Below are 25138 nucleotides of genomic sequence, written 5' to 3'. Positions count from 1 at the left end.
CTTCAAAGCACCACAGCCATTCCTAACATCGACACCAATAAAGAGGCCAAGTAAGAGACTTCGCTTGGAGGAGGAAGAGGACAGCCCTTTTGAGGTAGGTTCAAGTATGGACTTCGGACAGCCAAAGGATGCCACCTATGATCCTGATGACTCGGTCACAGTCTTGACTGAGTCAGCAGATGTGACGTGAGTGACTCAATATATAACCAAAAAAATATAGTTTGGTGTCAGAATAAAATAGATTTCTCCAAAAACTGCCTGTTTTGGGATTTTGCTGATTCCTGCTTCCATGTTTGTTGTGGAGAAGATGAGAGAAGAGGAAGCTCATTTAATGTTTTGAAACGAAAACCGGAAGTCACGTGACGATTGGTATTTGTTTAAAAAACAATAAAGAAAACTTCAACAACATTTTGTTTTTGTTTCCAAAAGTGGTACCAGTTATTATTTTTAAAAATATAAATCAATTTTTTATCATTTGTCATTTAGGACAGAAAGTGAAGTTATGCTTAGACCGGAAGCGGATGTAAAGTGTGCTGGATAAAGTATTTAAAAAAAAAAAAAAAAGTCATGAGGATACATAAGGTCCCAGTAAAGCAAAATGTGCAATAAATAAAAATAAAATAACGTCCCAGACTCGAAGTGAGCTGAACTTCGTGTCCATATATTTTTGTCCACAATCAATTTCAAATCAATGGAGGCCTTTCCCATCAGTAGGGGGCGGTAGAGAGCGGTCGAGGTTTGACAACTGCCAGACAGGTGACGAGGAGGAGGAGAAGAAGAAGCCGCCGCGCACACGCTCTGCAACAGGCTCCAATGGCCGCGGACGAAGATGTGGACAAACAATAACAATCAGCGCTCGTAGTTGTGCGGTTTGTTTTTAAACGAGCGGAGCGGGATCGGATCCTTTTCTACAGGAACCCGCTCGTCAGGACTCCGGAGCCCAACATGGCGGCTACGGGAAGTGGCGATGGACACCAGCGTCTGGCCACCAATCAAGTCCCGTCGGTCCAGGTCTCCTGCGCGGTAATGCCCCTACACGTTGTTGCTTCCATTATAACGGTTTAACAAGGATAACGCCTCCGGTGCGGCGGGTATCGAACCCGCTGCGTCCTGCTGCTTGGGGCGTGTTTACCCCGGTGGCGGCTCGCTAACCCCAGCGGGCTAACGAGCAGCTAGCGTTAGCCTAGCGAACTGAGAGCTAGCTGTCTTCCTGTTTAATCCGCAGACGCGAGATGAACGTGGATGAAAACAACGACGCGTCGCAGGCGGAGACAGTGAAATCCCTGCTTCTGTCTCATCCAACGCGGGGGTGTTAGCGGTCAGGCTGTCGTGTCGTTAGCCAGCATGGCAGCATCAAGCTAGCTCCGTGTTGTTTGGCTCTTATTTACCCTGTTACAGCTTATTTCTGACACATGCATGTCCACTGTGGTGTTTAAAGACCGCCTCTCTGTGTGTCTAGTGCTCATTCCTCCTGCAGGAGTCCGTGTGTTCATGCAAAATTAGCCTTCATAGGGGAATTCCTTCATTTGTTACACCTGGGCCCCTTGTGTTTATAAACCCGGGTGTGTAAGCTGCTGCTGCTTCTCGCCAGTAAAAAGGCTCAAACTGGTTTTCTGGGTCGTTGCTAAGAGTCGGTCCACATGTTTCACTGGGTCTGGTGCTGGTGCCGGAGCTGGAGACGCGAGTTGTGCAGCAGCAGTTGTTTGTTGTGTTGGAGTAGAGACGGTGTCGCTGTGCGTCTGTTAGAAGATCAGTCCCAGGAGCGATGGTTCGCCTGTGCGCGTTCCCGAGCTGTGGCAACAAGATGTCGCGGTACAGTGCGCGCAGCTTCCATCGGTTGCCGCTGTCTGACGTGGAGACGCGGGGGTTGTGGCTGGCGGCGCTGGGGATGGATGTAAACACCCCGGTGGAGGCGCTGCGCTTCGCCGACCACCGGGTCTGCAGTGACCATTTTGCCTGCGACGACTACAGCGAACCAAAGAGGAAGAGAAAAGCTCCACCGAAGCATGTTTTCCTCAAGAGAAATGCGATACCGAGGGTGGGGAGACCTGCTGCACACACAGTGGAGGTAATGCTATTGATGGCTGAGGTGTGGACCTGGACACATTACACACAGGAGCCGGGCAGGAGTACAATAAACATACTCTGTAGATAAGTAGTAGAGATGCTCCGAAAGAAAATACCTCTGATACTCAGGAAAAATCTATGTCTGGATTCAATACCACGTCTTTAAATTCTAGTAATTTCACCCAGATGAAACTGCAATAGATCAACAGTGCAGTTCTGGTAAAAAAGTTAAAATCCAGTTGATTTTCTGAATAGGGATTTGGATTATCAGCTATAATATTGTAGATTTACTACGAGGTTCGAGATTGTGAAACTCCACTTTGACCTTCAAACATCTCGTCTGCTCCTGTAGAAGCCACAAGTTGGTATGATATCAAATGCTTTTTAAAGTGTTTCATACTCTTCAGCTGTTCACATCACTAATAATACAAAATCAATGAGCTGATATCTGGTTATTATGGTCCATTGTTCTGTCTACATTTCTATATCCTCTGAATTATGAGAAATTAGAGATAATTACTTGGAATAATTGATGTTGGCAGTGATTGAATGAGCCTCAACACTCGTTTTGTTCAGTGTTTGTCTCTCAAGCATTTCGAAGCTGCAGATCTATGACTGAGAAAACTGTCACAGTTGCCCCATGAGTTTTCATAGTAGCCACTGCTGCCGTGTTGCCGGCTGAGGCAAACTACTGGACTTACTTCACAAGTTTTTGTCAGCACATTCATTTACACACTGGCCCACATTTATACATGGTGAGCCCAGGTTGAAAAATCCTGGAATTCCTCTTGAAACAGGTTCTTCCAGCAATGAAATGAAATGTTTCGGTCTCAATGGAAGTGTGTGTGTCTGAGTGAAGGGAGGCATTGGTGCTCCGCTGTGTTGATCTTGATAATGTTGAATCTCCTGCAGTGAAGATTAGCCTCTATCGAAGCTGTGCACGGATTCCGAGTGTTGGACATGAAACTACTCACCTTGTTTATTCTCGGTTGACTGAAACAAACAAGCTTAAGTCAAACATTAGCCAACACGGCTGACTGGGCATCTGACCTTCAATCAGACTGACTCTCCATCTGCAAGTAAAGTAATGGTGTCCCTTTTGTGAGGAGAGCAGATACTGTTGCATAACTGTTTTTAGTAGTTGGTTTACTGTGGCTTTATTATAAGTAGTAATAAAGTCATGTTATTTAATATCTTAATATTAGCTTAGCTCCATTTAGTGGTGTATCTTAAGGTTTGTGGTTTTCCTCCCAGTGATTTGTAGCCGCAGAGCTTCTCTCCTGACAAAAGTACACACTCACTTTTTTTCTCTGCTGCATTAAATTTGAAGTTGATCCAAATGTTTTAAGACGATCTATGTCGTTAGCTGGAAGGTTCTAGTCGAGTTGGTATGGATTGACCGTACTGGTTTCTCCAAAGAAAAACCTTAAAACCATTCCCTTCATAGTATCACTGTTTAAATATTAGGAAGCGAATGTTATAAACGGATTTGATTATTCTGTGGTTGGTCGTCTGCGGCTCTATAAGGCGATAGACTTCTTGAAGGCGCTGAGAACTGTTCTCTGGAACCTCGATGTCTTTAAGTGCATTCACCTGGGCGTCTTGTTTTCATCACTGCCGATCGGGGCCGGAGCAGATTAAACTCTGTGTCTACTGCAGAGTCATTTGACCCCAGAGTGAAGGCCGATCGTCTCCATTCCCATCGCACACAACAGCCAGATGTCAGTGGGTTTTCTGATCAGTGGAAAAGGGGCTTAATTTATAAGACAAAGGATAAAGTGGGCAGTTAGTAGACACAAGACTTTAAAAACCTTGTTTACCTTATGAAAGCATCGTGTTGTTTGTGTGGACAGTTTTGTAAAAATATCTTAAAGGTTTTTATCTTATTGTTCTGGTTCTTTTTTTCCGTGGAGCAGGTAAATAATCCGTTTGAGTTCCTGGTTCACAGGTAAACTTGTGGATTTATCACCACCATCGTGTAAATAAGTGGCAGGTTTTGTGTAGTTGACAAACCAGAAATGTGAAAGTACAAGATACACATCAGGAGTCTATTAGTGGACATTTATTATTTTCATTGTTGTTTCTCCAACACAGGTGAAGGAGGAGACAGATGTTGAATCCATGGAGGCGGTTCCAGACCCTGAGCTTGTTCATAGATCTTCTCCAAGACTTTCTGAACATGGAGAAGTGGACTACGTTCTCTTTTCTGATAAAGAATGTGAAAAAGAAACTGGGGCAGCTGTGATCCCTTCTCCTGCATCTGTATCTCCTCTACATCCATCTGCTTCACAGTCGTCTTTCTCTACAAACCAAACTATCAGAACAGCTTCGGATCGTTGTGGAGAGTCAGGCAGCTCCTCAGAGTCTGGAACGGAAGGCACCGAGGTGAAAACTGAGGAAGAGTTTGAGATAAATGAACAAAATGTTGTTGTAAAGGACAACAGCTTAGAGGAAGATGCTGCAGATGTGAAAGAAGACACAGATATGGAAACAACTTTAGATTTCAAGGAGGAGATAATAAAAGATGGAGACGAGGACCCAGGTGTTGCCTCTAAGGAGGAGATTGACACGCAGCAGGAAAATGAGCTGCATGGCTGTAAACCGAGGGCTTCAACAACTGATGACCTCGACGAGATGATGGACATTGGTACAGTGGATCAGGTGGAACAAGAAGCTCAGATGAAAGTGGAGGAGCAACAGAATAGTCCGACAGATGAAGGAAACCGTTGCCCACCTGGAACTTCATCTGAAGGTAAAGTGAGCAGGGTTTCAGTAAAAAGTCTAAAATTCAATCATTTGAGTTTAAGTACTCTAAAATACTTCATTCTTGGTCTTAAATACGTTTGGGTAGGTCTAAATGATAATGTTTATTTGACAATACTTGTGTTGCTCTTGTGTGTTGTAGTTGTTTCTCAATGATACAGATGTTATCACGCTGTAATAAAACAACAAACAAATTGTGCAACTGATAACTGAGTTGCAACAGAGTTTTTCTTTTACATATTAGGAACCCAGCAGAAGATTTACTGGGTCAGACACATTCACACCAACAGGAAAATGTGGGGAGCATTCAGGTGGTGGGTGGCGTCTTGGTAGAGCAGCAGATGGCAGAACAGGATGCATCATAAATAGTTTGTTTTGTACACCTGGAGTGTCGCGACTCAAAGCTGTCAGCTGTCATTTGTGTTGCTTGTTACTTAAAGTCCCCTTATTGTGTTATTGACTTTCCCATCAGTGACAATGGAGGAGGAAACGGATGTGAAACCAACCATATTGACGCCTCCTCCAGCCGACGACCAAGCGGAGGACGTGAAAGTGGCTTTAGATCGGATCCAGTCCAGCTCGTCTCCCTCGTCTCCAACCACGGCCAGTACAGGTGAAGCACTAAAGAAGGGAGGGGGCTTCAGAGCCTCCTGGTGATAAAGTTTAAACACTGAGCACAATGTCAGAAAGGTTCCTCAGGAAGATGTTCTTGTTGACATGACAAGTAGTAGAGGAACAGTTTTGTTACGGTTAGATTTCAAAATGTTAACCTGTTGAATCACGGTCATGTGATTCAACAGCTTTTTTGTGTCACGGTCACTTTTTGGATGTAAATACTTCGCACTCAACCAGCTCATATGTTCCTATAGGAAGAGAGAGCTCATCGCCAAAGGCTGTGATGAATGGGATGGAAGTATTTAACCCATCACTACCAAGAATAGACCCTGTAAGTATAAGTAAGAAACTCTGAAGCATCACTTGTGTTTCTCTCAAAAGTCTGATTTCAGTTTGTACATTTAAGATTTTACAACATCGCTTGACGTACTGTTTATTAGACAGATCCAAGAGCAGGTCTTTGTCTTCTTCTCTTGTTGTAGGAGAGATCACAGGCAGATCCGTCGTCTCCCTCACCGCCTCTGGTCAAAGTGAAGGATGAGCCTGTAGACGAGGAGTACGACCAGGCTCTGATATCTTCTGCATTCACAGCGAGTGTGAAGGATGAGCCGAACACTGCCAAGGTGGGTGATGCACCGGTGATCACAGGGATCTACCAACATTTACTGTTGTACAAACATTATATTGCTGGTTGTTATGAAGGCGGCAGGTTAGAACGACAAAACAACTGGTTGTCACTTGTCAAAACAGTAAAATATGTTCCACTACCGGAGACTGAATTCAGACTGATTTGAGCCACGTGGTAAAAACATGGCCCCCTCATTCATTTGTTTCTGCACAAACTTGAAAATGATTAATCACTGACATGTTTCTCTCTCCTCACGTTGTCAGGAGGACTTGAGGATCGGTTGTGTCTTCTCAGTGAGTCCAGCTGCTGAGACACAGACGCTTCCCACCGCCCAACCGTCGTCTTCGCACATGTTGTGTTTCAACTGCAAGAAGAGCCTGATTAAAGGACAGACGGCATTCCAGAGGAAGGGCTCCACGTCTCTGTTCTGCTCCACCGCCTGCCTCACCACATCCCTCCCTGCCGTCAAAGGAGCCACTAAGATCTGCTACAACTGCCAAAAGTAAACATCTGTCACTGACTTCACATGTGTCGCACTTGACTTGGTCTTAAATTTCATTCACTCTGGTCCTAAAGAGTCTGAAATGTGCACACCTGTAGAACTTGAGGTCCGACTGATCTCTTTTCACTCTCTCAGGGTGATAATTCGACCTCAGGATGTCATCCTGGCCCCGGATGCTAAAGGAGTCATGAAGGAATTCTGCAGCCAAAACTGTTTGACCTCCTTCAACTACAAGAAAAACCCCTCCAGCTTCCGGAAACACGACTTCGCCAAAACAACACCGCAAGCAGTCGGACCACAGTCGCTGTGCAGCATGTGCACCAGATACTGCATTGTAGGTTAAGCAGAGCTGCAACTAGAGATAATTATGATGAGATTAATCTGCTGTTTTCCTGATCAATGGGTTGTTCTTTCAATACATCTTCCTAAATCTGCCTTGCAGAGCAAACACGAGGTGATCCTGAGCGGCGCTGTCCACAAGATCTGCAGCGACGCCTGCTTTAACCGATTCCGTTCGGTAAACAACCTGTCCATGGCCGGCTGTGGCAACTGTGGCTCCTTCTGCCACAGCAAACCGCTCATGCTGAAGATGGAGGACGGCAACAAAACTCTGTGCAACTCTGAATGTCTGGCCAAGTACAAAGAGGTATGAGAAAAACAAACTTGTTAAGTGTTTTAAAGATAAAAATACTAAATGAAACCTTCCTGCGGAGACAGAGTCCGATTTGTTGTGACGATGAACCCGACATTGTCACTTTCTCTTTTATTTCTCCACAGAAAACCAAGGTAACTCAGCCTTGTATGATGTGTCAAACAACCCGTTTGCTGGCAGAGACGATTGACAACAAAAACGACGACGACTCTGTGAACCTCTTCTGTAGCAGCAGCTGTTTGATGGCATTCAAGGTCAAGACTGTCAGCGCCTCAGGTACTAATCACGTTTTCATTAGATATTTTGTACTTCAGCTTGTAATACTTCACTTTAGACCAGCTGATGAGTTTATTTCCTTTTCGACAGGTGCTCGGTTGAATTGCGATAGTTGTGGGAAGAACTCCGTACCGGCCTACCACCTCGCCATGTCCGATACTTCCATCAGGAACTTCTGCAGGCTACAGTGTGTCATGGCTTTTCAGGTAATTGTTTGTAAAATGCAAAAGAAAAGAAAAGCAGTATGTATATTTTGCCCAATACAACTTGCTTTGCTCCAGAAACTTGACTCCTCTGGTGTTTTTCTGTGTCGTAGGAGAAGTTCAAGAAGTCCCACAAACATATGAATGTTTTCACCAAGTTGCCCATTGAATCCACGCAGATCCAGCCGGTCACTCCTCCCCAACCTCAGCAATTCTTCTCCAACGTGCCGCCGAACCTGGACTGCGCCCAGTGCGCCCGCAACATCACGTTCAAACCCGAAGTCATCCAGATCAAGGTGTTCTATCTGTTTCTTTAAATCAGAGTCCACTCAACTTTTTAGCAGCCTGGTTTTTTACCTACTTCACGGAACCGGAAATAAGTTTTTACTGCATTTATCTGTTACTGCTGTTTGATACAAGTGTCTCATTGATATAAATTAGTTGGAGAAAGACAGTTGAACAATTGCATTTTCAGCCGTGTGACATACTCTGACCTCGCTGATTGTTGATATCAACTCTGTTTGCAGGACAAGCTGGTTTTTCTGTGCAGCGTGGATTGTTCGCAGGAATTCAAGAGGGTCAACTACGTGACGAGCCTGTGTGAATACTGTAAAATCGAGAAGATCACCAGAGACGCCAAAACAATAGACAACAAAGACTGCTACTTCTGCAGCGACGGTGAGGAGACGGACAGAAATGTGCTTCGTCACAGCACAAAACACGATTGAAAGATTTCCAGAGGACAGCACTGTAACCTACATATTACTATTATTTTTATTTGAAAGGGTTGAAGTCTTATTTGGTCGTCCTCTCCCCCTCGTCCCAGGTTGTAAGCTCCTCTTCAGACACGACCTGAGTAAAAACTGGGGGAAGCACTGTAACTCGTGTGTCTACTGCCACTGTGTCTCAAAGAAGGTGGTGACGGCTCAGTACGGAGGCTCGACGGAGGAGTTCTGCTCTGAGGAGTGCAGGTTCAAATACACCATGCTCTTCTGTCACGTAAGCCTGATTTCTGTCATTCAACTCACACTCACACTAAAACAACGGGGAGGATGACGATCTTGTTTGTCCCGGCTTCACGTTACCTGTCTGCTCTGTCAGGTTGCTAAGTGCGACACCTGTGGGTGCAAAGGGAAACTGAAGCAGAGTCTTCCTTTGCTGGGAGAGGTCAAACACTTCTGTGATCAGACTTGCCTGCTGAAGTTCTGCAGTCACAAGGTGGCCACACAGGGCGAGGTGTTGAAAGGTGTGTGTCACTGTCACCTTTTCATTGATTCATTTCCTATGTTGTGGTTTCAACTGTGTCAAAGTCAATTCAGCTGACTCCCCTGTGTCTTTGTTCTTTTGGGATGTGCAGGAACAGGTGAGGCCACACCCATCATCGCCAACGTCATCTCACTGGCAGACCCTCCGACGGGAAAACCTGACGATTCCGACAGAACTGCAGCTCAGCAAAGTAGAAAACTCACACACTCAAGTATTTTTGTGCTAAATGTCTAATACTTGACTTTCAATCAGTTGCCAGGGTTGATTTTCACGTTGTCTTCACAGGCACAGTCTCACAGACTCAATCAAAGAACTCTGGACATGTGAGTTGACTGTTGTTATGTACAGTACATTTTAGAAGTAAGAAAAGTGAATAAACAAATGTACATGTTTGCTCTTTGATACAGTATCATGAATCCTGGATAACATGTTAAATTTAGAGAGCACTTTTCCAAACATGGAAACATCTGGAATTTGATTTAAATCACCAAAGGGCTATTTTTGTTCCATTTATTGTTCTGAAAACAATGAAATCTGGAATTTTTCATGTTTTTTGTCCGTTTGTACAGATCAGTGTCCAGACTGAAGCGGTGAAACCTCCTCCTCCTCCTCCTCCTGCTGCTGCTGCCCCGAAAATCCTGAAGAACAAGGCTCTTCTCTGTCGTCCCCTGGTGCAGAATAAAGGGGTTTCCTGTAAAGCGCAGACGGCTGATGTTGAATCACAGACAGGTAAAAGCTTCACCCTGAAACCTGATGACGATGTTAGTCTTTGTGTTTAAAATAGGTTATACCACTCAGACTTTTACTGACGCCTCCCGTGCTCATATCAAACTATGTTTTCACTCTGACATTGTTTTTATTTCCCCTCTCTATAGACGTTGCTTTCCCAGAAGTGATGATCCTGCCTGTCCCAGTTCCCGTGTTTGTTCCCGTACCCATGAACATGTACAGCCAGTTTGCACCCAAACCCGTGTGCCTGCCACTACCGGTACGTCCAACTCCTCAACTCCCCCGAGCCGATTAACTGTCCACGCCAACTTGTGTAATGAGCTGATAGCTGGTACCTACCGGACCCAATCACAATGCAGATTTCTGTATCTGAGCTGTGTACTGGAATAGTTGTTCTGCTTACAGGCAACTTAAACAACATCACACTCTATAGACTCTTACTCTCCCAACCTGCCTCCCACAGCTGCCCGTGCCCATGTTCCTTCCTGTGACGATGGACAGCGCACAACGCATCATAGAGACCATCCAGGAGATCAAGGCAAAGATCCCGTCTGATCCTTTCGAGGCCGAGCTCATCCTCATGGCCGAGATGGTGGCGGAACAAGATGAGAACAACAAGCCGGAGCGACCGAAGGCGAAAGTGGTGGAGAAAAGGACGGAGAGACAAGACGCCCCTGATGGTGAGAGACATTCAAACTCTTTAAGGAAACGACGACAAAACAAGAACATAACCAGAATATGTGATGTCTTTTCACTGGTTGTTAGGACCATGATTTTTTTCCCACACAATATATTTCACTGCATGAAGACTTCCACCTGTTTATTTTAAAGACCACACCAGTAACTTCAGTGACGATTTGGACACAGAAGAATTGACCAGTTTCCTCAACAACTGGGAGGACGCCTCTTCCGACCCGGGCCTCAGGTCGCCGAGTCGATCGTACACGCAGGAGAAGCTCAACCCGATCGTAGAGGTTCCTGCGGGGATGCCCAGCGAGCCGTACTCCGAGCCCCCGCCTCCAGCTCCGCCTCCCATGGACGTCGAAGCTGACTTCACTGTCGGTGAGGAGATGAGATATATTCTAAATTCCCAGTTTAATCCCCACCCAGCTTGACCCTTGTCTAAAGAGTTGAAACAGAGGCTTATTTTTAATTCGCTGAAATTGCCAGAAACACTGGAGAGGATGTCCCGGCTCAGAGAGAAGGGCCCTCCAGCTCCGAGCCCCCCCCCTGCGACCTCACGACGACGACGACCAGGTCAAAGGAAAGCCCGGGATAAAAGGGTAATTTGACTAAATTTGGTTTTCTTTATAGTTTCTGGTGAAGATACTGGTTCTGCAACACCCCCCTCTCTCTCCCCCTCTCCTTATCATAGGGTCGTAAGTCGCAGCGGTCCAAGGCAGCTGCAGCGGCAAATCAGAAAGGCTCCTCCAACAAGGATCTGCCTTTGGAATTGCCAAAACTGAACAGTGAGTACGGACTTGACGCCTGGAAGCGATGGATCCAGTGGCGGCAAACTCAGCCCAACGTAGAGAAACCGCGCATCGGCTGTAAGTCTGAACGTAACGTGAATACAACCACTGAAGCTGACCTGGTTACAATAGATATAGATACAATATGTAACAGTTCTTTATTAAAATGTCTTAAAATGACTAGACCTATGTTTTCCTGTAATTTAAATTCCATTTGGTGTGAAGTCGGTGCACTTTTACCTGCTTTACTTTACGTTCCTCATGTGTTGGTCTCAGCTCGTCCCATCGAGCTGAAGGAGGATCTCCTCCGGTGCACCACAGCTGAGTTGAGCTACGGACTCTGCTGCTTCATCACTGAGGTGAAACGACCAAACGGAGAACAGTACTCACCCGACAGCATCTTCTACCTCTGCCTCGGCATCCAACAGGCAAGAGAAGCACCACTCTGCTCTCACAGGCACTTATCACACACGTGTATGAGAGAAACATGAACATATATTCGCAAAAAAATCATGTAACTCTGAAATGTCTCCCTTGTTCTCTACATTCGATAAAGTTATAACTTCATAGTGATTTTATTAATAACAAACGAGCTGTACGATCAACACATCCGTTTATACATACAACCAAATATCAACTAAAAAAACAAAACATACTAGAGTGAAATCAATCACAGCCCTTCTCCCTGCTCTCAGTATTAATCCTTTTTCTCTGCAGTACCTGTTTGAGAACAGTCGAGTGGAGAATATATTCATGGATCGCTTCTACAACAAGTTCTCCACTGAGTTCACGACTATGCTGAGAGCTTTCAAACCCCCGGTCACAGCCACTGGTGAGTTATCACCCGTATCCTGCTTCTGAATTTCTACTCTGTCAATCTTTGTCTCATGAAAACATTTCCGTGTTTGACCAGATTTATGTCCTGTCTCTGTTCTGCAGGTTACATCCATTCCCGTGTGGAGGAGGAGTATCTTTGGGACTGTAAACAGTTGGGGGCGTACTCCCCCATCGTCCTCCTCAACACCCTGCTCTTCTTCTGCTGCAAGTACTTTGGCTTCGCCGCGGTGGAGCAGCACCGTCAGCTCTCCTTCGCCCACGTCATGCGCTGCACCAAAACCAACCTGGACAACACCAAAACCATTTTCCTGCGCTTCTACCCGCCCATATCCATAAATGAAGCAGAGCCAGGTACAAACATGGCTGATGTCAAAATTACAAACTAATATCTATAGTAATAACATAGATTTTAACATATTTAACACTCTTCTTAAATCATAATCTTCATGATTGTATGTAAAAACGTACTTTATTCAAAGTGATGCAACAAGCAGGGAAGAGAAGTCACAGAAGTGTGAGCTCGTTATGTTTAGTACAGAAAATCACAAATACACAGTTTTTCTGTGTTCATTTGTTCTTTCACAAAAATGATCTGTCACATTGACTGATCTCAAATATGAATGTGCGTCTTTGTTACTGCGTCTTCCTCAGATCCAGAGGTTCCGTCTAAGAAGCGTAAGGAGGACGAGGCTAAAGAGGAAATCCTGGAGATGGTGGAGAACACGGAGAACCCTCTCCGCTGTCCGGTTCGACTCTACGAGTTCTACCTCTCCAAGTGGTGAGTTGTACCACTCACAGTTTGAATATGTTGACTGTCTTTCTCTGTCAAGTTCCTTTTATTATGTCTCTGTTTACCTTGTTGACACTGACAACTGTCCTCCATCTAGCTCGGAGTCGGTCAAGCAGCGCACCAACCTGTTCTACCTTCTTCCCGAGCGCTGCTGCGTCCCCAACAGCCCCCTGTGGTTCTCCTCCTCCGCTCTGGACGACACCACCATGGAGGCGATGCTCACCCGCATCCTCACCGTCAGAGAACTGCATCTCAACAAGAGCAAAGAGGGAGAGGCTGAAAAGAACACACCCAAGGATCCACCGTTTATACCTGAAGAGGAGGAAGATGGGGATTCGGAGTGATGGAGACAGATGACAACAGAAGTGACCTTTTATTGGTGTAGCGATTTGTGGTGTAAATGGTTGTAGATTTAACTGAAATGTTCATTTAACCACGGTCCCATAAACATAAATGGACAATACACACAACTAAAAAGTGCTGAACAGCGAAGAAAGTCATACTTCATGAACAGGATTTGAAGATATTCAAACACATTGCGTTTGTGTAGCTGGGACTCGGAAGCTGAACTGAACTCAGACTGATTCAACAGGACACAGCTGAACTTTGCGTCTCATGATCAATGCCACTGTCTTCTCCTTCCAACATGTATCATAATTCTTTAAATAACTTTGCAAATCGGACTGAAGTTTTTTTTTCAGTAAAACAGCTATTTCCTCTGAGAGAGATTGAAGTCTACATTGAAGAGCAGTGAAAAAACATTTAGATTTCTGTTGTTGTTGGTAGTAAACATCTGCACCAGGAGACAAACCCTCTGATGTTGATCACCAACGTTCATCTTGTGCAGGAAGCCCACAGGACAGTTTGATTTCTAATAAACCATCGGTGCGGTGATTCGTTGCATATTACACTACTCTGTGCATAGCTGTTATACCAGGATTGTTCCTGGTAACTCAGAAAATTGTGAGTGTATTTTTTTGTTTTGTAACATCTGATGGTTTGATTTTCCAAGACGCCGTGGCAAACCTCCCATAACCGTTTGTCCATATCTGTGTTCTTCAGGTAATTTTATTTTGAAAGGTTTGCTCATCTGATGGTAACTTACAGGAAGAATCAAACTGTTTTCCTTTCACCACATCTGTAGAAGTGAACATACGTATGAAAACATTTTTTTAGATCGTTATGAAAACACTTTAAAAAATCAGATTAATGTATCACTCATCTTGTAAAAAGGCTGAAGACTCGTATGATGTGGAAAAAATGCACAATTTTAACCTATTAGTTTACTAAACACAAAATACTCTTTTTTTTTTTTTTTTTTAATTTTTTTTTAGCTCATGTTGTGTTATTTCATCCAAAGCAATCTCTTGAGACATTCACTCTTTGCGTAACCATCAGACTGAAAAATGTAAAAAATAAAGAAATACTGTCCCTTCATGTATATCTTGGTTATATTAACCCCCACTCTGAAGAGTATGACTACCAAGGTTCTCTTTAGTATTTTCTATTGTATGTTCTTTTTAAATAAACAACATAAAAATATTTCAAAGCGTCATTGTCACGTGAGCTTCATCAGTTGCTGAAATGTCTCTCTTTCTTTGTATTTACTGAATGCAAGAGAGTTCTCCATTACAGGAAAAAAAACGTCCATAATTGAAATTGTTAGGGATGTAACAATGGGTTCAAACAAACAATAAAATATATTTAAAAAAACTAATAAATACTGTAAAAACAAGAAGCACGTTTACAGTGTGAGGATATGAACAGTGAATGAATTACACATGAACCATTGTGTTGCACAGACAGAATGAATACTGCACAGTTAAGAGAGTAAAGTTACTATATTGACTCATGATGCAGAATCTACAGAGTAATTGTACACGGTGAAAGTCGTATAAGGAGTACTTCTGCTGGTATATGAGGACACTTTAAAAGTAAGTTTATGAGGACATGCTGCTCTCCGCGGTCGGGACCATATCGGACGCTGATTCGCTGCTTCGAGTGTCAATCAGGGACGTCACGATCACCGATTGGCCACATTTGCCGACGTCATCGTCACGGGGTCTGCGGCGAGGCGGGGACAAGGAAAGATGGCCGCCAGTGTTTGAGCTTCAGCTGTGGCTCTTTCTGCTTCTTCTTCTCCAGGTTATCAAAGTGAAGGTAAACGCTGCTCTGTCTCTAAACGTTATAAATACATCTGTTTAAGTAGCAGCGATGAGCAGAGTGTCGCTAAACTGCTGTTAGCCTGCCCACCAGTGGTTAGTTAGTGTTAGCATGCTAGCAAGGCTAAGTAAACAAGACAGGAGTTTCTGGTGCAAGAAGAGTTTCAGGTGATATTTCTCAGGTGCAAGTTAACACAGGATCCACAGCACAATGAAATGTGTTGGAGGAGAAGAAACTGCTCAGCTCAGAAGTGCAACAGTTCAATTACAACAAAAACAAGGTAGAAAGAGCTTAATATAGAAAAGTCAAATTCATATATCATATATAAATATATATATATATCAGGTCAAGAGCAGAAATATCTCCACTGCTACAGGGTTTTAATAGAGAAGTCAAACGTGCACACAGAAGTAATTAAAGTATGTTTGAGGGCGATAGGAAATAAAACAAAATAAAAATCATTATATCACCTCCTTAAAATCTGTCCCTAAATGTTTTTAATAAATTTGACCCACATATAAGTTAAATAAAAAAGTGCAGGAAACGATAAAATCTATGTTCAACTGGAACTGGAATTGGAATTCTCCAGATATGTTATGTATTTTTGACCTGTTTAATCTTTACATTCATTATGCTACCCAGTCACTGTTGTTTGTCCAGGTCCAGGTTTTATGATATATCAATTATATTATTTTCAATTATTTACTAATATAAATCAGCATGTGGTTAAAATATTTAAATAACATCTTAGTAGAACCCAATGTCGAACATATACTTGTTTTTTAAAAGAACTATGTGCTCAGCAGATTCACTCACATTGCCCAAACCTAAGTTATTATTTTCATAAACATTTGCAGCTGTCATGGAGGAGCAGAAACCCCCCCCAGAGAAAGATGCTGTGGAACACATACTTGCTCGTAAAGACAAATCCTCGCTGAGGCATCGATTCATAGACCACTTTAAAGGTTTGTCGTCCAATTCTGATATTATTATCTGCATTGATATGATGTATGAAGCTAAACTTTGATGCCTATGATCAAGTTAATACTAATTCTTCACGTTTAAGATTTTTTGTGTTTTTGTTTTATTGTTTTTATTTTTTTAGGGAAAGGACTCGTCAGCCACAAAACCATTGAACCTTCCGAGTTTGTTGTTGAATATCGTGGGAAAATTTCTTATCATAAAGGGAAAGGGCGCAGGAAGAAATATGGTGAAAACAATTACTTGTATGAGTTTTCATGGAAAGGACTCAACTGGTGGTAAGTTATCTGCTTGTTTTTCATTATAGACATCAACAGATTAGTTTGTAAGGTTATGTACAATGCTAGAAAAGCGCTATATAAATACAGACCATTCACCATTTAGCACAGTAATGTTAGTAATGGTTGAAGTTTCATGAGGTGTGCTTTTCTTGCAGCATTGACGCTTCCAGAGAGTATAGGAGTCTCGGAAGACTCGTGAATGATGATCACGTAAATCCCAACTGTGAGATGAAGAACATTGTTTGTGGAGGGAAGCCACACATGTGTCTTTTTGCAGTGAGACAAATATCCCCAGGCGAGGAGATAACCTACAACTATGGGGACTACCCTTACCCGTGGCGCTCAATGGTAGGTTTATCCTGATCCAGGAGCCTTTTTGTAGGATTTTAGAATTACACTCAGGTGGCGATTTATTAGGTACACCTACCCATTTTGCACAGTTCTTAATGTGGATGGATTTTCTTACTTTTGGACAGAGCAAGGCAAACGTTCTTCAGTCTTAATCCTTAACTAAACTAACTAGCTGCCAGTTGTAGCTTCATATTTATCAGAGACATAAGAGTGGTATCGAAGAGAAAGAAAGCAAGAACTAATTCTTTATATAAATCTTTTAATGGCACAGTAGATTAGCACATGATTTCTGTCTGTACACACGCATATAAAGTTACGTATAGTATGTATAATATTTTTTGTTTGCATCTACAGCTTGAGGACTCAGGAACTTCTGACGCTGAGGAATCGTTCTGTGATGATGACGACAAACTTCCTGACACAGGACCAAGCCAAGACAATGACAGGTCTGCCAACAGTCAGTTGGACGTCAGGGACGGTTCACCTCAAGAGATGATGGAGTCGGTTACGCTGCAACCAGACGATGCTTCATGCAGCAAGCAGGACGAGTCGGCTCTGATCACTGATGAACACAGCTCGGATGAAGAATACTTACCCAATGAGGATATACAGGAGCCCAAAGAGCCAACCTTCGCCAGGAAAAATTATTGTTATGTTTGTGGGAAAGGAATGACTAAACTCACTCGTCATTTTTTAAGACATGCTGATGAAGAAACTGAGATTGCTGGAGCCTTTGCATTGCCCATATATTCTAAGGAACGGAAAAGGTTATTTGAGGATTTAAGAAACAGAGGAAATTACAAACATAATCAAGAGGTGTTGAGGAACAACAGCGGAGAGTTAAAACTTAAAAGACGACCGTCAAAAGCGAATGTTAGTGCTAAAGCATTTGCACTCTGTCTGCATTGTAAAGGCTTGTACAAACGTAGGGATCTGTCTAGGCATGTAGAGAGATGCCATTCTAGGAAAAGGTCATGCCCTGTAACACTCGGCAAAACAAGAGCCTTAAGTGAGGTTGCTGTTGCAGGGTCATCAAGCTCCGAAAACCGTACGCCTACTGTGTGGAGGATTCTTTCATCTATGAAGAACGACGAGATCGCTGTCATAGTTCAAAAAGATATACTTTTAAAACAGCTGGCACAGCATCTGTTTGAGAAACATGGAAACGATAGAAGAAAACACGGTTTCATCCGACAGAAGCTCAGAGCAATGGGAAGCCTCTTGTTAGTGCTGCACGACAAGTCAATATTCAACTTTCAAGATGTTCTCAAACCCAGAAACTTCCACAAACTTGTCGAGACGGTCAAGGGCATGGCTGCTTTTGATGAAAAAAAGCAGAGCTATGGCAACCCCCGTCTTGTTTTGAAAATCAGACGTTCTCTCAAAAATCTATTCAGGCTTATTCTCACTTCAACTGATAATGACAAGAAGGTGGTGAAAGACACGGAGCAATTTATGAAGTTGTGTGAAACAGAATGGAGTGGAATTTTCTCCCGAGCCGCCCACGCTTCAGGATGCGTCCGACAAAAAGTAAACAGCACGTCTACGATACCGTTCACACGTGATGTGCAGGATTTCTACAGGTACCTAGAAACGACATCAGCGTCTGCCATCAAAACCCTGAAGATGTATGAAAACCCACAGGTCTACAATGTACTCTCCAAACTGACGCTTGCACAGTTGACCGTCTTAAACAAAGGTGCACCTGAGGTTTCTAAAATGTCACTGAAGTCATTCCAGGAGCGGGACGACTCCACTCGAGTGTTGTCCAAGCACTTCATCAGGATAAATGTTGTGAGCAAGAATAGACTAAAAGTTGCTGTTTTGTTGACACCTGAGCTCGTCAGTGCAATCACACTGCTTGTGGACAAGAGACAGAACTGTGGCGTACACGAAGACAACCCTTTCCTGTTTGCAAAGCCCGACCGCACTGATTCAAGCGTCTACAGTGGAGTGCACTGCATCAGGAGTTTCTCAAATCTGTGTGAAGCAAAAAACCCAGAGCATCTCAGGTTGGTGCATCTCCACAAGCACATTGCAAGAGTGTTCCAGATTCTCAACCTGGAGAACAATGAGCTGGATCACCTGGCGAAGCTGCTGGGTCGTGACATTCGGGCTGACAGGGATTACTACCGTTTGCCAGGGGCGGCGGTGGAACTGGCAAAAATTGCGAAACTACTTCTGGCAATGGAAAAGGGTGCTCTTGAAAAATTCAAAGGAATCTCTCTGGATGAAATGGAGATTGAGGGTACGTGTCCACTGTAACATACACACGTCTGATCTTCCAGTGTTGGTTTAGTAAAAACAAATGATTTATCAACCAACAAATAAATACATTATCTTTTTTTAAATTTTTATTTAAGATGAGTTGGAGCCGGATGTGGAGATGTGCAAACCAAAAGACAGTGATACTGAAGAGGACAGCGACGAATCAGATGTTCCACCTCTGCAGAACGGTAAGTCTCTCCAAGACAAGCAGAGAGACTCACGTTGACCTTGTTGATGCTTTCATTTTTTAAATGTTTGGCTAATTTTTCCAGAAAATGTGAAACGGCCATGCAGAAAGCGGACTCCTGAGAAAGATGCCCTGGAGCACATAAAGACCCGCAGAGACAAACCGTTCCTACAGGAAATGTTGATTGACACGATCAAAGGTCGGGGAAGCATCTCCCACAGCATTATCTCCGAATATGTTCCAGGCTCTCCGGTCTCTCGCCCTTTTTTGGCCCTTTTTCTTTTACGTGAAGCTGTGAATTGCACTGATGTGTGAATGCGAGAGATTGTGTGTCTCTGTCTGTCAGCCCTGTGATAGGCTGGTGACCAGGGTGAACCCCGCCTCTCGCCCAATGCCTGCTTGGATTGGAATTACACTGGACTCATATGTGATCGTAACAACGACAACATTTTTAGTCATAATAAATAATTTGTTCCCCACACTGATAAATCACAGGTCTGTTATCTGTTACAATGTGTGTGGGGGGGGGGATTCATGTTTCTGTTGTATTATTGGATTAAACCTTGTTTCTCCTTTTACTCTTTGTTTTCCCAGGAAAAGGTGTTTTCACCCATCAGTCCATCGAACCATCCAGCTTTGTTGTTGAGTATCGGGGGAACATCTCCACTCGCACTGAGACCCGGGGAAAAGAACGTGGCGATACTTTGAACAATTACCTGTTTGACTTTTCGTGGAATGGAACAAACTGGCGGTGAGTTTAGTTCATATGATTTAAATTTAGATGGATGATTTACTGTGGCTCATTTTAAATAGAAATCGTTCGACAATCAAAAATAAGGACGAATATGTTGAAACAGTTTAGCCAAATTACTTCCTTTTTATATATTGGCTTACCTGTATGAGTGTAACATTTTGTATATTTAACAAAAGGATCGTGAGTAGCTTAAATAAAACAGGTACATTTTGTCGAGTCACAAAATCATCTGCCACCACCGTCATCTTCTTTCACTGTGATAGAATGCATCCATTTTTCATGAAGACTATTTTTCTTGCAGTGTCGATGCGTCGAAAAGCCACGGAGGGTTTGGGAGACTCGTGAATGATGACCACGTTAGTCCCAACTGTGAGATGAAGAAGATAGTTTTTGAGGAGAAGCCGCACTTGTGCCTGTTTGCAGTGAAGGAAATACATCGAGGCGAGGAGATAACTTACGACTACGGGGACTCGTCGTACCCCTGGCGCTCGACGGTAGGAGTACTTTCTTCATGAATATAAGTGTGTTGAGATTTATTGCTGACATGTACACAAATATTTCATTGTTCTCTCCCTTTTCTCTTAAATATTGTTAATATGTTTTGTGTGACTGAAGTTCCAAACCCCCAAATATTCAAGTTATTATGCAAAACAAAGAAAAGCATCAAATCCTCTCAATTATTCAATTAATTAATTATTTTTAGACTGTAAACTGTCGTGTACCCTTCAAACTTATATGTATGTATATATAACATTGTGCGGAATTTACTTTTTACTTGTTTAACATAAGTACTAGTGTGACTTTTCTTTTCTTTATATTAACAGACAACCAGTGAGGAATTGAATTCAACACAAACACACTTGAAAGATGCTGCATCTTCACCGGAGGATGAAATGGTGGGTTTTGATTGGATAAAAAACAGAACAGCACTCAGCAGAGACTCCTGTGCAAACTGTGGGTAAACTCCGTAGCCAATTCTCCGGATTTTACCCACAGGTCATGTCTGAAAACATAAAGTAGCTAAACAAGGTTAAAATTGGAGAGAAAATGAGTTTGAAGTCAGGAAAAAAATGAGCTGACGTTAAAGTGTGTCTGTTTTTTTAGTTAAAAGCTACATTACCTGTTTTCAGGTGGTGGACTTTGAAGCCTTTAGTTCTGAAGAATCCTGTGGTGATGACGAGTATGTCCCTGGCCCTGATGAAGAGCCAAGCAGCGTTGAATACGACAATGAAGTCAAAGATGATGACGAGCAGAAGAACAATCCAGATGTCGTAGATTCTTCTGAACAGCAACCCACTGATGATTCCCCCGTCCAGCAGGAGGACGACTCCAATGACCATCCCCCTGAGAGAGATGCCATAAACCTTTCCCCCGCCAACAAAAACTATTGTTACGTTTGCGGGAAACCTCAGTCCAAAATTTCTCGTCATCTTTTGACCCATAGACACGAGGAGGCCGACATCGCTCAAGTGTTTGCACTACGTCGAAATTCCAAAGAACGAAAAAAGCAAATGGACGACCTACGAAAAAGAGGAAATTACAAACATAATCAGGAGGTGTTGAAGACTTGCTGTGGAGAACTGAAAGTGTCGAAAAGATCTAAAGTGTCCCTTACAAATAGTAACTTGTTTGCCCCCTGTCTGTACTGTAAAGGCATGTATAGTCGTAAGCTAATGTGGCGACATGTGCGAAAGTGCTCAAACAAGTTATTTAAGGGTGCAATAGGTCCCAAGACCAAAGTTTTAACTTTGGTTGCTACCACAGTGTCAACAGAGCCGAGAGAAATGACATCATATGTGAGGGACGTTTTAAAGAACCTGAATAACGATGAGATTTCATCTGCGGTGCGGGAGGATTGTTACTTGCTGCGTCTGGCACAGTGTTTGTGCTTCACAAATAAAACGAAAAAACAATCAGAGTACATTAGACGGAAGCTGAGGGAAATGGGAAGGGTCCTGTTAAGGTTAAGGAAAAAGTCGATAAGTTGCTTTGAAGATGCTGTCAAGCCTGAAAACTTCAGCAAAGTGGTTGAAGCCGTCAAGGAGCTCAGTGGTTTCAGGGAAGAGACACAGTCTTGTGACAGACCAACTTTTGCGCAGAAGTTGGGAGAGACGCTCAAGAAGATTGGGGACATAAGTTACGCCGTAGCTTTGAAAGAGGATGCTGACAAAGAGACAATACACCAAGCAGAGACATTTATGAGGCTGTGTGCCGAAGAATGGGGCCCCCGATCAAAATCCTTTATAAAAAACCCATCGACCATACTGTTCACCCAGGACGCGCAGCTTTTATACCAGTGCATTGAGAAGACAGCAGCGTCTGCAGTCCAGAGCCTGACGATGTACGAAAGCCCCCCAGTCTACAATGCACTTCTCAGAGTGACACTTGCACAAGCGGCGATCTTGAATGCAAACGTGTTCAAAAAAGTGCCACGAGTAACCCTGAAGTCATTCCAGGAGAGGGACGACGCCGAGCTTCACACAGACGCGTCTGTTGGCCGGTCACAGCTCGAACAGATTCTCTGCAAGCGCTTTGTGACGATCAATGTGATGAGCAAAGCTGAAAGAAAGGGTCACGATAAAGAAATTGCTCTTATGTTGACGCCAGAACTACTGAGCGCAATAACACTGCTGGTGAGCAAGAGAGAATCATGTGGTGTACATGCACTGAATTCCTTCTTATTCGCTAGACCTGTCGCCATACGTACAAGCTTCTACCAGGGGCAAACGTGCATCAGCCTCTTTGTGGCCCGGTGCGGTGCAAAGAACCTTGAGACCCAAAGGCCCGCGCTGTTTCGGAAGCACATGGTAAGAACTTACCAGATCCTGAGCCTCACAAACGACGAGCTTGATCAGCTTGCCAAGTTGCTGGCCCGCGACATTCAGACCGACCGGGACTATTATCAGAAGCCAGAGGCGGCTGGAGACATCGCGAAAATATCAGAGCTCCTCTCAGAAATGGAGAACGGATCTGTTGAGAGATTTGAAGGAAAATCCTTTGAGGACATTGAGATTCCAGGTATGTGCCCAGTTCAAAAGCTAAATGACCTAAAAGTTCCGTTTACAGTCACGAGGTAATTGTGTTATTGTTTTTCTATTGACTGAATGTGTCTGTCTCCCCTCTGAAGATGAACTGCAGCCGGATTTGAAGGAGTGCGATTCTGACAACAATGACGCCAATGAGGACTGTGAAGATGCAGAAAGTTCAGTTCTGTCAAGAGGTATGTCGAGAAAACCTCAAACTCATCTCTTATCTGTGTTCTACTAGATCTCAGTGGACAAGTTACATCTTTCCAACAATGAGTCACACGAGCATCCTCCAAAAAGAGTATTAGTTCAACTGAGTTCAACCCAATTAACACTTGGCTGCCTGCTAAGATATACAAACTATAGAGATTTACATGTGTGTGTGTGTGAAAGTGGAAATCATTATCAAAATCTTTATCATATAATGTATAAAAGAAAATCCGTAGGAACATAGACTGAAATGTCCATGTCTCCAGCAGCATGGTAATGATTTAGTAAATTAAAAGCAAATGTTGAAGAAGAGAAGTGTTGATACTCTTCTCACATAGTGTCCCGGTCCCATCTTTGTCTTTTCTCCTCTACAGACTCATCACCTCAAAAAAGAGTTTCCTCCTCGAAGAAACGCGGCCGACGCAAGAGGAAGAAGAGTGAAAGTGAAGAGTCTGTGCAAGATGAAGAGGAACATGATGAGGGGGACGCAGAGAGTGATGACCAGTCGGAGGAGGTTCCCGCCAAGTGTGCCGAGGAGACACCGTCTCGTGGCAACGAAGAGGCAACAAACGTTTCTTTCAGTGATGAGGACATGAACGTGGACTTCGATATGGACGAAGACACCGATGACGACGTCAGAAATGACAACCGTGATGGAGACGTTGGATCAGATGGATCAGCAGCAATGCCTCCGAGGACACAAGTGAAAGGACGCACAGAGCAGGACGAGGACGTCAGTGATAATAAGAAAGAGCGCTCACCACATAAGAACTCCACTGACACAGACCCTGAAGAGACCATGGACGTCGATGCAGAGGAAACAGACAAAGTGACGGGAGGGGAAGGAGCTGACGGCAGGGAAGTGGATACAAGTGGTTCCTCTGCCGCCTTAAACACAGGTGGACAAATCTAGTGTTGACAATGACAAGACATCACAGTGACAAAGCATCTTAACTGTGTAACAACACATGTTTCTACTTTATTTATAGAAAAGAAGAAAAGGTTATTAGCGCAAATGAATGGGATGAAGAAAGTGAAGGTGTTAATCCCAAAACTGGACATTGTAAGTATCCGATTTAAAGCTATTTTGTATTTGTAATATGAGATATATCCTGATAGAAAGTGTACAAATCAACAAACTTTCCTCATATTCACCTTTTTTCCTGCTACCTGCTGCAACTCTTTACAGTTATTGACGAGATCTTATGTATTTCTGGATATATTGGTTTTGTTTAGGCTCCAATAAAAGACAAAGAGGTCAGTAAGATCACATTAAAGCATTTCCGTCTCCTAAACTGATCTTTTTTTTTGTCCGAGAAGAATTTGCAGAATCCAGTCCACATTTCCCAGTTACCACCTGCGTTTAAGAAGTGGCTGGAGAAAGATCAGCCGCTCCAGGACGACGACAACGAGCCCGAAACATCTTCCAGTTCCACAGATGCCAAAAATCATCCCACAACTGAAGAGGTGGGAAAAAACACAGCTCCTGAGTTTTAAGGCCTAATTTAAAAAAAACAAAACATGAAATGACTTATCACTTTGAGACAGAATGGAATATAGATTCAGATCATTTGCATTTGTTTATACAAAACGTGCTCATCAAATCTGTGGTCTTCCCTGTCAGGCCACATACATGACGTGCTCCCACTGTGAGAAGAGCATGATGAAGGGACAAACCGCTTACCAGAAGAAGGGATTCACACACGTCTTCTGTTCTAAAAGTTGCCTCTTCGAGAAGTTCCCCGTCAACAAGCCAGACACCAAGACCTGTCACTCCTGTCACAAGTGAGTTGGGGGAAAAACATCATGTTGTCGGATCAGTGTTCCTGTTGAAAGATTGTAGTATAAAAGCATAATGATCACTGCTTTTAGTTCGGCTTGTATCACGCACATGAGAATCTTCACAGATATTCTTCTGTTTTAATCTTAAACATGTCGACACTACAAGATTAGAAACTAACTAACATCACACACGACAGGATGTTGTTAAGATTATTGCTCCAGTGGCAGCGATTTCCTTCAAAGTAAAGTCAAGTAGAGATACAGGAAAGCCTCTCAACGTGTGACCCTGATTATCTCATCATATCCTTCTATAAAAACTCTTCCCACCCCGTACT

At 43.4% G+C, this 25138-nt stretch overlaps 3 protein-coding genes and 1 long non-coding RNA gene across 22 annotated transcripts in view; 2 read left to right on the top strand and 2 right to left on the bottom strand.

Moving 5' to 3' along the window:
- Positions 1 to 25138, bottom strand: part of LOC117770959 (tapasin-like) — a 1175540-nt gene that overhangs the window by 206008 nt on the left and 944394 nt on the right. The window lies entirely within an intron of this gene.
- LOC117771035 lies at positions 4 to 25134 on the bottom strand. The gene is made up of 3 exons (XR_004615496.1): positions 25122 to 25134; positions 15528 to 15532; positions 4 to 194 (listed from the first exon to the last, which is right to left on the bottom strand). It is a non-coding gene; the product is annotated as an uncharacterized LOC117771035 (long non-coding RNA).
- On the top strand, positions 770 to 14350 carry LOC117770914 (zinc finger MYM-type protein 4-like). Of its 6 annotated transcripts, XM_034600812.1 has the most exons (28): positions 1434 to 2089; positions 4162 to 4317; positions 4360 to 4819; positions 5303 to 5443; positions 5700 to 5776; positions 5928 to 6068; positions 6337 to 6575; positions 6711 to 6909; positions 7018 to 7221; positions 7353 to 7503; positions 7594 to 7709; positions 7820 to 8002; positions 8234 to 8384; positions 8533 to 8705; positions 8808 to 8952; positions 9055 to 9162; positions 9258 to 9295; positions 9542 to 9701; positions 9848 to 9960; positions 10165 to 10381; positions 10533 to 10763; positions 10872 to 10984; positions 11077 to 11251; positions 11450 to 11601; positions 11891 to 12005; positions 12113 to 12361; positions 12662 to 12788; positions 12898 to 14350. In XM_034600812.1, exons 1-28 carry the CDS (start codon positions 1766 to 1768, stop codon positions 13142 to 13144), a joined length of 4905 nt encoding a protein of 1634 aa, XP_034456703.1. In that variant the 5' UTR covers positions 1434 to 1765; the 3' UTR covers positions 13145 to 14350. The 6 variants fall into 6 exon arrangements, with proteins under 6 accessions (XP_034456705.1, XP_034456704.1, XP_034456703.1 ...); XM_034600814.1 differs by lacking the exon at positions 1434 to 2089 and adding an exon at positions 770 to 1023 and having other exon boundaries at positions 4162 to 4819; positions 9064 to 9162; positions 12898 to 13704; XM_034600813.1 differs by lacking the exon at positions 1434 to 2089 and adding an exon at positions 781 to 1023 and having other exon boundaries at positions 4162 to 4819.
- LOC117770910 overlaps positions 14838 to 25138 on the top strand; it is a 44458-nt gene continuing 34157 nt past the window's right edge. For 11 of the 14 annotated variants that reach the window (XM_034600796.1, XM_034600797.1, XM_034600792.1 and 8 more), the window contains exons 1-16: positions 14839 to 14960; positions 15821 to 15928; positions 16069 to 16078; positions 17026 to 17557; positions 18107 to 18824; positions 18940 to 19032; positions 19117 to 19230; positions 19626 to 19782; positions 20087 to 20279; positions 20610 to 20681; positions 20916 to 22803; positions 22913 to 23005; positions 23396 to 23920; positions 24011 to 24084; positions 24342 to 24488; positions 24646 to 24806. In XM_034600796.1, the coding sequence (XP_034456687.1) occupies positions 15826 to 15928; positions 16069 to 16078; positions 17026 to 17557; positions 18107 to 18824; positions 18940 to 19032; positions 19117 to 19230; positions 19626 to 19782; positions 20087 to 20279; positions 20610 to 20681; positions 20916 to 22803; positions 22913 to 23005; positions 23396 to 23920; positions 24011 to 24084; positions 24342 to 24488; positions 24646 to 24806 (4880 nt within the window). In that variant the 5' untranslated portion in view covers positions 14839 to 14960; positions 15821 to 15825. Of the gene's footprint in view, positions 14961 to 15820; positions 15929 to 16068; positions 16079 to 17025; positions 17558 to 18106; positions 18825 to 18939; positions 19033 to 19116; positions 19231 to 19625; positions 19783 to 20086; positions 20280 to 20609; positions 20682 to 20915; positions 22804 to 22912; positions 23006 to 23395; positions 23921 to 24010; positions 24085 to 24341; positions 24489 to 24645; positions 24807 to 25138 lie in introns of all 14 variants that reach the window. The other 3 variants (XR_004615460.1, XR_004615459.1, XM_034600801.1) reach the window with 1 other exon arrangement.

The sequence above is a fragment of the Hippoglossus hippoglossus genome, chromosome 11 (assembly GCF_009819705.1).
Source record: "Hippoglossus hippoglossus isolate fHipHip1 chromosome 11, fHipHip1.pri, whole genome shotgun sequence".
Classification (NCBI taxonomy): domain Eukaryota; kingdom Metazoa; phylum Chordata; class Actinopteri; order Pleuronectiformes; family Pleuronectidae; genus Hippoglossus; species Hippoglossus hippoglossus.
The sequence above is the reverse complement of the archived record's forward strand: the minus strand, read 5'-3'. Positions and strand labels throughout refer to the sequence as shown.